The 13,099-nt window shown below is 38.9% G+C and overlaps 2 protein-coding genes across 2 annotated transcripts; one reads left to right on the top strand and one right to left on the bottom strand.

The window, feature by feature from the left end:
* LOC149406972 (uncharacterized) lies at positions 1 to 7,839 on the bottom strand. Its single transcript, XM_089618126.1, has 12 exons — positions 7,765 to 7,839; positions 6,539 to 7,027; positions 5,594 to 5,626; positions 5,367 to 5,489; positions 4,917 to 5,269; positions 4,417 to 4,754; positions 3,990 to 4,234; positions 3,554 to 3,860; positions 3,316 to 3,460; positions 3,084 to 3,162; positions 2,639 to 2,978; positions 1 to 227 (listed from the first exon to the last, which is right to left on the bottom strand). The coding sequence occupies exons 1-12, from the start codon at positions 7,837 to 7,839 to the stop codon at positions 1 to 3; spliced, it is 2,754 nt and encodes a 917-aa protein (XP_089474252.1).
* A 235-nt stretch (positions 7,840 to 8,074) lies between these two features.
* On the top strand, positions 8,075 to 9,178 carry LOC149406971 (heavy metal-associated isoprenylated plant protein 28-like). The gene is made up of 3 exons (XM_089626553.1): positions 8,075 to 8,177; positions 8,270 to 8,348; positions 8,449 to 9,178. Exons 1-3 carry the CDS (start codon positions 8,172 to 8,174, stop codon positions 8,844 to 8,846), a joined length of 483 nt encoding a protein of 160 aa, XP_089482679.1. The 5' UTR covers positions 8,075 to 8,171; the 3' UTR covers positions 8,847 to 9,178.
* The last annotated feature ends 3,921 nt before the right edge of the window (positions 9,179 to 13,099 follow it).

The following is a 13,099-nucleotide window of genomic DNA, read 5'->3' as shown; positions in this document are numbered from 1 at the left end:
CTAAATCACGGAGGCTGAGTCAGCAATAATCTGAAAGTCCTTAGCCAATTGCTGTAACCACAAGACTTCATTCATCACCACCGCAAGAGCTCTATACTCTGCCTCTGATGAACTCCTAGCCACCGTTGACTGCTTCTTTGACTTCCAAGCAACAAGACCATCACCTATTAAAACACAATATCCAGTGATGGATCGCCTAGAATCAGTACATGTACCCCAATCAGCATCTGAAAAAGCACGAAAGTGTACAGAAGAAGAAGAAGAAGGATAAAATAAGCCTAATCCTGGTTAGACTTAATGTAACGAAGAAGATGATGTGCAACCTGTAGATGCTTGTCCCTTGGAGAATGAACAAATTGGCTCAAACAATTGACTGCAAAGGTAATACCTAGACGAGTAATGGTTAGATACAATAAACGACCAATGTGTTGTCAATGGTACCCACAAGAAGAGTTGTAGTCTTTATTTTGTACATTTGATGTAATAAAGTCTCACGAAGACTCTTGCTTGTAATTGCTTATTCATTAATAAAAAGCTGAAACGTTCATTCATTCTTCCTTGTCTGTTTGAAGCTTTATGATAAAACATTAGTCTTTAGTCCATAAACAAACTTAACAACTTACGAAGAGACAAATGTAGATTTGCATGAACAAACTCTTCATAGTTTGCTTAAAACGATATATTCGCAATCTAAGGGTCAAAGGATTATTGACATCAGTACGATTGTTAGGAGAATCTATGATCTCTGGTTATGGGGCATTGAGAGTTGGAGACTCTATAGTTCTTCTAGGTATCTTCTGAAGGTACTGAATTGACCAGTGCACTTCTAGAGACAAAATAAGAACAAACCATTTAACCTCTTATGTCTCGAAGTCACTACGTATGAATTGCATCGTGCTTACCTTAATCCTAAAATGAGACATGCCATTTCATAGCTTACATATTCTCATTTGAGAAAGTCAGAGTTCAGACTCACTATATGATTCTGCATAGGGCCTATTGGTGAAGTACTAAGTTATGAGAATGTCATGAGTAACTTTGTGAAGTTCTCATAGATATGGAATTCATGTACAAGATTGCTGAAATGCAATGTATATCACATCATGCTTTGTTCCTTGGAATGTGAATAAATGAACTGGCCAGTGTCCAAATTGAGTCCTGACTCTTCTGGATGAAACAATGTGACTTGTTAGCTCCTCGTCAATACATTGCTTCTAACTTATTCACAAGCGACAAAGGAGTTGAGGAAATAACAGCTAGAAGGGTAAAATGGTAATTTTGTAAATCCCGACTAGCTGATGATATTCATGAAGGGTAAACATAGATAATATTCAGTGGATCCGCTCATCATAATTTGGTTGAATTCTTGAGTAGAAAATAAATTCATTTGAACCGAGAGATTTTCAGTGTCAACTCGTTGGTGGAGTCAGTTGACATTAAGCTAAACTTGGAAAAGGTTTGTGAACTTTGGAGTCCAAGTGTTTAGCTCAAGCTTTGTTCATTTGGATCCATGAGGTCACTGTCAAAAATCACATCGAGTAGGAATAGTTAAACTAGAAGCTAAGTCAAAACAAAAACGAGACAAGTTTTACGAAAATTGTCAAAATGATATTTTTGTCTTTTTGGACATAGGATGAAATGAATGTCAATAAATTTTTTTGACAAGGTCATTTGATGACTTAAACCCACTCGGCCAAGTTAGTTTAATTGGGCCTTGTGGATTAATTTCATTTCATAAGAATTTTATTGAAAATTTTTAATGGGTTTTTTTCATGTTGTCATGAACAAATGGAAAAGCTTCTAGAAGGCCTTTCTAGAAGGTGTTGGGCGCCTACTACCCAAAAGAGAAAGGGAGATTATTTTGTGCATGAATGTATTTAGATACTTGCCAAAAGAAAAAGAGGAAACAAATTTCCTATGCATGGCAATGGGAATTTCGGCCAAGGCTAAGAGAGGAACAAAATAGGAAACAAATCCAAGGGCTTCTAGAAGCCTTGTTGGCCGTGTGACTTAAGAGGGTAATGGGCAATATTTGCTCATGAATATGTGATATTCTATAGAAGAGGAAACTATCTTATTGAAGGTGAGACCTCTCCTATAAATAGAGCCCTCATTCTTCACATTTCATTCATCCCAAGTTTTAAAGATTTGAGAGCTTCTCTCTCTAGCTTGGCCGACTCCTCTATCTCTCTCTCTCTCTCTCTCTAGTCGATTTCGTTTTTGTTTTGGCACATAGGTCCTTATTTGACCTAGTGTTTTAGCTCTTCGACTTTAAGACTTGTTCTTGAGTCGTAGTGTTTAAAAGTGCCCACTCACTAATTCCTATTTTTCTCGAGTGATTATAGTGATAGAAACTTTCGTGGTTGCTCGAGTTGGCGAGAAAAGAAGAGAGACGTGCTGCGAGGGGAGACGAACGTTTTCAACCTTCCGAAGGCTCATCAACGTTCAAGCTTCTAAAAAGGTTAGTAAATTTATTATGCTCATAATAGTTTTTATTTACGTGTACTTGCTCTTTGTCTAGGTTAGTAAAATCATTTTACTTGTCTAAAGAATATTTTTAAAATTCCGCCGCTTACCCGAAGCGTTAAACTTTTTCTTAAACCCTATATCAAATCCAACACAATGAGTCTCCTATAACCAGTAATATCAGTTAGCACATCGGTGTCATCAGATAAAGATAAGTCAACCCTAGTATTCATAGGGGTCTTGACAGGTTTCTCTGACCTAGCAATTTCCAGGCCAAGGAAATATTTGAGATCACCGAGATCCTTCAACCTAAAAACTGAGCTGAGAAAGGTTTTAACATCAGCAGTAACAAGCTTATTTGGACCAGAAAATTTGATGTCATCAACATACAATAAGATAGCAACAAAAGTATTCCCACTACCACGAGTGTACAAAGAATAATCAGATTTGGATCGAACAAAACCAACTCCCTGAACAGCCTCAATGAACTTCAAGTTCCACTGTCTAGAGGCCTGTTTAAGACCATAAATAGACTTATGTATCCTGCAAACCAACTTCCATGTATGTGTTTTGTACTCCCCCTGAGGTAAATAACCAAGAGACAGGTCCATACATACTTCTTCAAATAAATCTCCATTAAGGAAAGCATTGCTAATGTCTAACTGAGACAAGTACCACTTTTGAGAGGAAGCAATACTGAGTAAAAATTTAACAGAGACTAATTTAGCAACAGGGGAAAAAGTATGAAGGAAATCAACTTCCTCTTGTTGAGTATATCCCTTAGCAACTAATCTTGCTTTTCTTCTAGCTAAAGTCCCATTAGCATTCAACTTATTTGTGTAAATCCACCTGCAACCAATAGAAGTCTTCTTGGCAGGTAAAGGAACAACTGACCACGTATTATTAGCATGCAGAGCAGTGATCTCTTCTGCCATTGCTCTCCTCCAATCCTCTGACTTGACAACAGTGTGGTAGAAAGATGGCACTGAAGTAGCTGTGACAGACTAAACAAGATTTCTAAAGCCAACAAACAATCTGTTATAGTTAAGCATTTTATCAATAGTATGCTTAGAATTATAACTTTGACCTGTTTTAAGTAAGTTGCAATGATAGTCTTTTAGATAGGTTGGTGGAACATGAGTCCTTGAAGACTTTCTGATGGTTGAATCATGAAGAGCAGGTTGATCAAGAATGGCCCCAGGTTGGGCAGGTTGATCAATGACTGGTTCTTGTGGGGCAAGGATATCAGGACCATAAGATGGCTCAGTGTGATGGATATGTGTTTGATCATCAGGGACACTCTCAGAAACATGAGACTCATGAGAAGAGTGAATCATGTTATGAGTCAAGACAGGTAAAGGAAGGCTTGCAAAAGGATCATCTATGTTGCTTAGCTAAAGGACAAATGTAACAAGGCAAGTTCTTATCATGTTCAGAAACATTACAAGGTAAACGAGTATTCAAAAAATCTAAACGCTTAAAAGAAAGGTGACCTACCCTTTTATGCAAGTCTGTGTTGTCACTTTATTCACATATGTAGTAGAAGTGGTGATGATGTCTTTGGTGAGAACATATAAATCCTCACATAGCCTACCATTCCCAATCATCTTCGAGTAATTGATATCTTGAATGAAAAAAGAATCACATGTGAAAGTAACAGCAACCTTAGAGTCTTTGGTTAAAGCATTAACAGAAATCAAGTTAAACTTGAAGCTAGGGACATATAGAACATTATGAAGAGTGAGATCAGAGTTCAAAACAATGTCACCTATAAAATAGATAGGGATGATAGTGCGATTTGGTAAAGTAACAGTAAAGTTAACAACACTCCTAAGTCTACTAAAAAGAGTTTTTCAACACTAATATTTCTAGTAGCACCAGAGTCCATAATCCAAGTGCCTAGAGAAGAATTAGTGCAAGAATGAGAAAAATTAACCAAACCGTATAAACCTGTCTTTGAGGAAGTGAGATTGACTTCTCCAGAGGTGGAAACTTGATTGGTGAGTTGATTGGAGAGATGGCTGATTAGCTGATGGATTTGCTCGGATGGGAGGCTGGAAGAGGTGTTTCTCAACGCTGATTCGTCGATGATTCCTCCCATACCAGTTGCATCCACTGCATGTGCTTGAGGCTTGGTTTTGAATTTGTATCCTGGTGGATAACCATGGATCTTGTAGCACTTGTCGATTGTGTGATCCAGCATCTTGCAATACGTACACATTGGACGATCCTTGCCTTTGAACTTATTTTGATCATCTTTGACCAATATTGCCAGCGATTTTGATGATCTGTGTTGGCAAGAACATCCACTCCAATCGTTTTCCGAGTCTCTTCTTGAGTGAGAAGTGCATAGACTTTACTCATTGGTGGAATAGGCTCCATCAACAAAACATGACCATGCGTGTGTGTGTAGGTGTCATTAAGCCCCCATCAGAAATTGCATGACATACTCAGATTGAGCATAGTCATTTAATTTCGCTTTTCCTCCGCAAGAACAAGCGCATGTGCATTCTGGTTTGAATTCACACAATTCTTCATGGAGAGACTTCAATTTGGTGAAGTAGACGCCGATAGTCTTCTGATCTTGAGCAAGATTGACGAATTCGTATCTGAGCTGAAAGATCTGTGGACAATTGCTCTGTTGGAAACGATCTTTGAGATCATTCCAGATTTCCGTGGCCGTTCCTCCATAAAGAAGGCTTCCAGCAATTTCTTTGCTCACAGAATTCATGATCCACGCCACAATAGTATTATTGTTGCGACTCCATAGGCGGACGAAATCTGGATCCTCTGGAGGAGGTTTCTTGATAAAAACCATCAATGAAACCCAATTTGTTCTTCGTCTCAAGTATAATCAGCATCGATCGACTCTACGCCGTGTAATTCGTGCCGACAAGAACATTCGAGACAAGAGAGCCTCCAGAAGAATCAGAGTGATGCAAATAGTATGGATCATCAAAAACAGACCTAGGTCTCTGGTTGTTGTTGATTCCGGTGACTGGCGATTCCAGCGATGAAGCTTCCTGATCCAGCATGATCGCGAAGAGGAAATGAGCTCAAAGATGAGTAGCGGAAAAACGCATGAGGTCGTAGAAGAAAATCAGAAACAACAGAGTAGCTTTGATACCATATCGGAATCTGAGAACGAGAGAGAAAGATTCTACGAAGAAATTTCGGAAAAAAGAGAAAACTGAATTGATTTGATAGATTAAATGTAAAGGAATTTAATTCCTTCTATACAAACAAACGTACAAGTTTAGTCAAAACGACTAGTCGTACAAGCAAAAGAGAAAAACGACAATAACTAATAAAAATCTAAAACGACTAATTAGTGCACGTGACTTGTACACTAAGAAACAGACTAATCTAAACACTCTAACCCAAAATTCGTGGATGGAGGAGGATATGAGTTATATTTAGGGAGCCCGAGCAAAATAGCAAACGCAAACGTTGTAATTGTCAAAATAGACAACTTTTGGTTTATTTTTAATGTGTAGCCAATATACCACATTAACAGTAAAAAAAAATACAAATTTGCCCTTCATTTAAATAATATCAAATCAAAATATTTGGAAGATTCCCGCGTCCAAAAAAGAAAGAAATGAAATTGGAATCGCGTGAATAAATGCCAACTAAAACAGATCCATCGTGATATATGCATATCTAACAAATCCACCGTGATAAATGTTTATCTTTCAAACACGCAACCAAACCTACACCGCACGAGAAAAAATTCAAAAACAAAGTCAATTAACAGCAATTAAATTAACAGATATTAACACTAATTAACTGGATTGAAATCGTTCAAAAACCTACATAACAACAATTAACAGATATTAACGTTAATTAACAGGATTGAAAATCGTTCCATACATGAATCAGCTGGGAAGAACAAGGAAAAAATTCAAAAACAAATTCAATTAACAGCAATTAACAGATATTAACGTTAATTAACAGGATTGAAATCGTTCAAAAACCTACATAACAGCAATTAACAGATATTAACGTTAATTAACAGGATTTAAAATCGTTCCATACATGATCAGCTGGGAAGAACAAGTCAACATCGTACTGCGATCTCCGACAACAGGCTATACGCCGTCAGCACGATCTGGTTGTCGCCGCCGCTCGAGGCCCGCGAGAGGTTCGTCGGAGCGATCTGGTTGTCGCCGCTACTCGAGGCTCGCGAGAGGTTCACGATCTGGTTGTTGCCGCCGCTCGAGGCCCGCGAGAGGTTCACGATCTGGTTGTCGCCGCCGCTCGAGGCCCGCGAGAGGTTCGTCGGGGCGATCTGGTTGTTGCCGCATCTCGAGGCCCGCGAGAGGTTCACGATCTGGTTGTCGCTGCCGCTCGAGGCCCGCGAGAGGTTCGTCGGGGCAATCTGGTTGTTGCCGCCGCTCGAGGCCCGCGAGAGGTTCATGATCTGGTTGTCGCCGCCGCTCGAGGCCCGCGAGAGGTTCGTCGGGTCCAAGCCAACCTCAACGTCTCTCTCTCCCTGCTTCTCAATTACTGCGGCTACGGCGTCCCTTCCGGCTTCCAATGCGCCTAGTCTCACTCCTGCCTATTCTTTTTGTAGTAATAATAATATTGAGCAATCAAAACAGAATATCTTGGCAATCAAATCATAAATATGTTAGCAATCAATTTTGATTTTCTTTAATTATATTTTTTTAAAATTAAAAAGGGCAAAACTGGAAACAAAATATTGGCTTGAACGCCACGTCAGCGAAATTGGCTATTTTTCAAAATAAATGTAAATGTTGGCTAAAATGCAATCTCAACGTTTGAATTTGGCTAGTCCGTCTAATTTTTCTTATATTTATAAGGAATATATTGGTAAATAACTGTTTATAGTTAATAAAAAAATTACTATTTTTTGAACAAAATTAAAACGACTAAAAAATGTAGAAAAAAAACTATTTTTGTAATTTTTACGCATGATTTTGGTTTTTATTCATAATAAAAGAATAACATCTTAAAAATGCATTTAGTGCACGAGTGCCAGTTTGCACTTTCTTAAAAAGAACGGTTTGCATTAAGCTTTAATTTATTTTCTCATATTACTTCAAGTTATATAAAATTTGACCTATAAATTCGCACCAAAATTGAACGACATGCGGATATATATATATATATATATATATATATATATATATATATATATATATATATATTATTTTGTAATATTATTTCCGATTATTCTGATTTTCATTGGTCACATCAAATTTTGTACGACATCGTAATATTTATGAACACATTTTTTTTAATCTTCATCGTAATTATTATGGACAGAAAAACGGGCACTGCAATTTCAATCCCGATCATATAAGCACATGCTGGTGCTGGTGGAAACTCCCTCACTGTTTCTCGCATCGTGTGAATGCTTTTAATCATATATTAAAGAAACCTAAAAGTCATTGTTTAAGTTAGTCAACTCCATGTGTAGGCACTTGTTTAACTTTTTACACCGCTTGAGTTATTAACAAATCAATTAATAACGTGGACAAAGTCAAACTAAACAACTTTGCATATTTAATATAGTTTTTCGAGAACAAGAAGTATTAAACTAATATGTAACGATTGAGGTGGTGAGAGAGTGCGTTATAGAGAAAAATGTCAATATATACTGAGAAACGCATACCTTATTTTTCCATCGATCCCCCATTGATATCACAATGACTACAAACTAAAAATATCCATGAACAATGACGGTGCGTTATATTTCATCTCTCTTTTCTAGTTTTCTAATTAAGAGCTACTTGTGTAATATAGAGTGATATAATTGGTGGTTCGATATATGCAGATCATGACTGACATGAGAGTGCATATGAACAGCTTTGGATGTCAAAGCAAAGAAATAGATTCTCTTGAAGAACTACAAGGTAATATACATACCATAACTTGATTAGATATTAGATACTATATGTTTGTAATGGTTTCAAATTAAACGTGCTTCTTTTATTTTATATTAATTTTATGAAGGCGCGTATGGGACCGAGCTAGACATGAACTTAGAAGAGACGACATTGCCCGGGTATGCAGGCAAAAAGAAGGGTTTGAAGATATTGGCGAGGAAGACGGGAGTGAGAGCCGAGCGAAAGAAAACACGGTACAACCCGACTGAGTGTCTAAAAACCATATTAGTTGTGGCGTCTTTGGTGAACCCTTACAGCCAATCACACGTGTCCAACGGCCAGAGCGTGGCCTATGAGCTGAAACCTTCTCCGTCCTTCAACTTCTATAAGCACGGTTACCGCCATGATCCGGCGGGCGGGTCCATCATGATCTGCGAAGACGAATACATACGCAGGTTCCAATTATGCGAGATCTATTTTAGTGTGTTGAATATCTTGAAATTCCATTTCAAAATAAATTGGTGACGAGATTATTAACAAACGCCTAATATTTATGGAGGCTTGGGGCCGCCATGTCAGAATCGAGTGGAAAAAACGACACCATTTCAGATTTCCAACCGTTGTTCCTATTTTGTGATATTTTCCTTAATTGTATTCTTGCTTTGATTCTCGTTATTTGTTTTCGTTTTGAGATGTATTTTCGAGTAACAAGGCCTCTAAAAGGGCTTTTATGTTTTTGTCTTTAAATTCAGTTTTAAAGAAAATAAAAATGAACCCTAGATATTTGTTTCCCCTTTTGAGTTTGTTCGTCTTTGTATAACTGTAGCCTACATCATTCTCTCAAAGAGTGATGACTCTTTGCGCTAATTTTATGTTGAATATCGTATTACATTTGGACTGACGTCCCTTTTATCTTTTTTACATCGAAACTTAATATGGAACATGATAAAAATGAATAAGGATCCCATTGTTAAGATTGTAGGCATCCAATTAATTGCTCAACTTTTGTCTTGTTTACTTGAGAAATATAGGACAAGCACATGGATTGCATGAAATCGTCAAGTAATGATATGTATAATTATAACAAATAATGATTCTACCTAGTGAACGTCATATAGTGCAACGCCCCTTCCCGATATTAGTTTGTATTCATTAGTAAAACCTAAAAGAAATTGACGAAATGACACTGTGACATAATATTTATTGAATTTTTTTTTTCATATCTTTTCCCTCTCATAAACTTTTGCTCTCATTTAAAAAATAATAATAAATAAACTCCATTATAAGAACTACAAATTGATCAGTTTCGTTGAGTCACTCCAAGTAGAACACCCTGATTCCTAGTGAAATTTTGTTTAGTGAGAGACAAAAGATCACGCACAATGTAAAGTCAATGTATACGACAATATGTTCTGATGCAATAAAAATATAAAACAGTGTATAAATGGCACAAAAAATGATAATCTAGTTCGGTGCAACGTTATCTACTCTAGGGAGCAGTTTGCCGAATGAAAAAAAAATCATCACTAAATGAGAAGTAGTCAATATTACACTATTGTCTTATTTGAAAGATCTCCGCTTCAAGACCATTTTTCTTATTACTACATGTGAATTTCAACTCGAGCTCCCTTTGAATCCAACTTCCACTCTCAGACAATCTGTCAAGTGTTGGTAATCCTTGATGTCAACAATCGTGAATCCTCAATCACGAAATCACAAAATCCAAAACAACACTCCAACGCTTTATGAAACAAGAATATCGTCTAGAGAGTCACAACATACACACCACACAAATAGTTTTCCAGTTCGCCGATCTTGCACGTCTAAAAACCCTAATTGTGTGAATGAATGCTTCAAGAGTCAAGACTAGACCACTAAGAGCAAAACTTTTTTTTTATAGTGGTCAACACCTCTAGAAGTCGAATTAGGGTTTCTTTACCCATGTATGCGGAAAAGATATACGTAGAAGGTCTTCAGCTGACAATTTTGGCGAACACTAGGACAAAAGACGTTATCCGGTGCGACGAATGTCGCACCCAATGCCTCCAATGTCGCACCTAAAGGTTTATTAGGTGCGACATTAGGTGCGACAATGTCGCACCTGATAACCCGTCGCAGAAGGTATTGGGTGCGACATGTCGCACCTAATAGGTACCCCATTAGGTGCGACACTTCCAGGTGCGACTTATCGCACCTAATGCCCAAGTTATTTTCCTGCCAAATTTTATAGAATTGGCGGGTAAATGCATATCGGGTGCGACATGTCGCACCTGAAAGTTTTCGCGCCATGGTATTCGGTGCGACAATGTCGCACCGAATATGTTTGTTCAATTAAAAAAAAATACAAAATTAAAAAAGTAAATTAACAAAATAAAAATGAATTAAAAATAAAAATTCAAATAATATTAATTAAACAAAATTCTAAATGAATTAGAAATAATATTCTGAAAATAGAATTCTTAATTAAAAATACAAATTCTTTCCAAAAAACGAAAAAATGAATTCCTATTTTTTTTTCTTATAAAACTTATCGATAGTAGAATTTCCTCTACCGAATAAGTTGCCAGAACTTCGAGAACCGCTTCCGCGTCCTCGTCCACCGCTGCCTGACGCGCTGCCGCTCGTTCCGCCGCTTCCGTAAGGACGGTCTCGCAAGTAATCCATAGAACCCGGCGTGGAACCTGGCGTCTGCTGATCCGTGCCACCTGGTTGCGATGCAAGCGGAGGTTGAGGAGTCGTGGGAGGCTCGTTGTGCTGCTGGCTGAGGAAGGCGATCTGTTGCCGCATCAATTGCAGCTCGGCTTGTTGGGCATCCATCTGAGCTCGCATCTCGGCAACCAATGGATCGGTCTGAGATGACGAACTTGACGAGCCTCCATCTAGCGTTTGGGCAACACCCAACGATGACCTTGGGATCGAAGGCCCTAAACCGACTTCCCAGTCTCTGCGCACTCCCAAAACATAGCGCATCGCGTACATCTCCGCATCTTCTTGGGAGATCACGATGTTTTGCTCCTCCGCTTGCCGCAAAATATCTATCGTCTGGGCGGTGACTTGATCCTTCAAAATAAAACCACAAAAAACTTATCAGATAAGAAGAAATAAAGTAATTAAATATAGTAAATAAAAAAAAATTAACTTACGTATTGCGTCTTCGCGGAGTCCGTCGTCCACGATCCCTTAGCGTCCTGGTGTTTTTCTAACCATATCGCTAAAGCCGAGCCTATACTCCCATCTTCTCTTCGCTGTAATATTTCAACATTAAAATATGAATCACATATATATTACATATTAATTTTAAGAGACTTACGTTCCTCGAGCGATGACCAAAAAAACTAAGCGAGCCTTGCCTCGCCTTCGTCTTCTTCATCTTCGAATTTTCCCGGTTGCGGAGAGATTTCGCCTGCAAGACATAAATACGTGAAGTTTAATTTTAAGAAATTCGAATAATCATCGGAAGTTCAACTCATACCTTATGCTCTGGCGAGTCGAACGCCTCTATTGCTTTCAACCAGGCTTCCTGGTTGTAGCCATCGGGAGTTTCATTTTTAGCGAGATCCTTACTCCCGCAAAATGTCTTGAAGAAGAGCTGCGACAACCTCGACTTCTGGCCACGACGCATCCTCTTCGCATCGCGAATGATAGCCATATCAATCTCGTTGCGAATAGGATCTGCAGGCACAAGCTCGCCACTCTCGGGATGTGCATAAACGAAGTTATACTCGTTATGAATCGAGTTCATAAGAGCCGCCACACTCTGCGCAGGCACATGATTCCAGTCTGGGAGGTCGACTGGAATGGTACTCTTGATCAGGTTTCCTAATCGGTTTTGGAACGTCCCGATCAACGGATTTTGCTCCCTGACGTCTTGGTAGAACGCCTGCGCATTCTGATCGTAGCGAACTGTGTTCGCTCCAGGGGTCCCAACACGAGCTCTCGCAGAAACGACGCCAGTCGTTGGTCCCCGCTTCTTCCTCGGCATCTGCGGGGGGTCACGCTCTCCTCCTGATAGGTCCTGACCTGAAGTAGACATCCTGCAAAATGAATTGTAGTTAGTATTTTTAATTACTATGTAATTACTATTCGACGACTACGGTTATTACATGGTGTTAGTCATTCATCGTTGTCACTCGATGTAATGTTAGTATCGACATCAACATCGTCTCTCTCAAAAACGGCAAGCGCCTCATCTTCTTCATCCACTTCTTCATCATCTTCAACGACATTAACAAGCTCGGCCGTAGCAGTTTCGTGTCGATGATTAAGACAGTCGATATTTGACAATTCTATTGTCAATGGAATCGATGCTGAAGTGGTCGGATCAACTTCAGGAATGTCCCATATCCCACGTTGATTGCATTCCTGAACGATTTTCCATTCGCGACCCTTAACGAGATCTTGGATGTAAAACACTTGTTTCGCTTGAGTCGCGAGTATAACAGCCTGTGAGCTTCCCGTCAGCAGTTACATTTTTCTTCAAATTTCCAGCGAGCTCGTCTGGGAATTTAACAGATTGGAGGAACTCGGTAAACCGATGTCTCTGCTCAAGCGTTAACGTGTACGCTGCTGGCGGTTTGTACCACTCATTCCTTTGTTGTCTCAAGTGCAAAGAAGACTTGATTTTCAAGTCCATCAAGTCAAATCTCGACTCTTCCGTATCGTAGTTCTTCTTTTCCAAGCTGAGCATCGTCCCAAAAAGATTCTCGCACACGTTCTTCTCTATATGCATGACGTCCATGTTGTGCTTCAACTCCAATTCTGACCAGTAAGACAACTTA

This window comes from Urtica dioica, chromosome 1 (assembly GCF_054948205.1).
Source record: "Urtica dioica subsp. dioica isolate 48M chromosome 1, U.dioica_male_clone48M_v1_H2, whole genome shotgun sequence".
NCBI lineage: Eukaryota > Viridiplantae > Streptophyta > Magnoliopsida > Rosales > Urticaceae > Urtica > Urtica dioica.
Note: the sequence above shows the minus strand (reverse complement) of the source record. Positions and strands in the feature narration are given on the sequence as shown.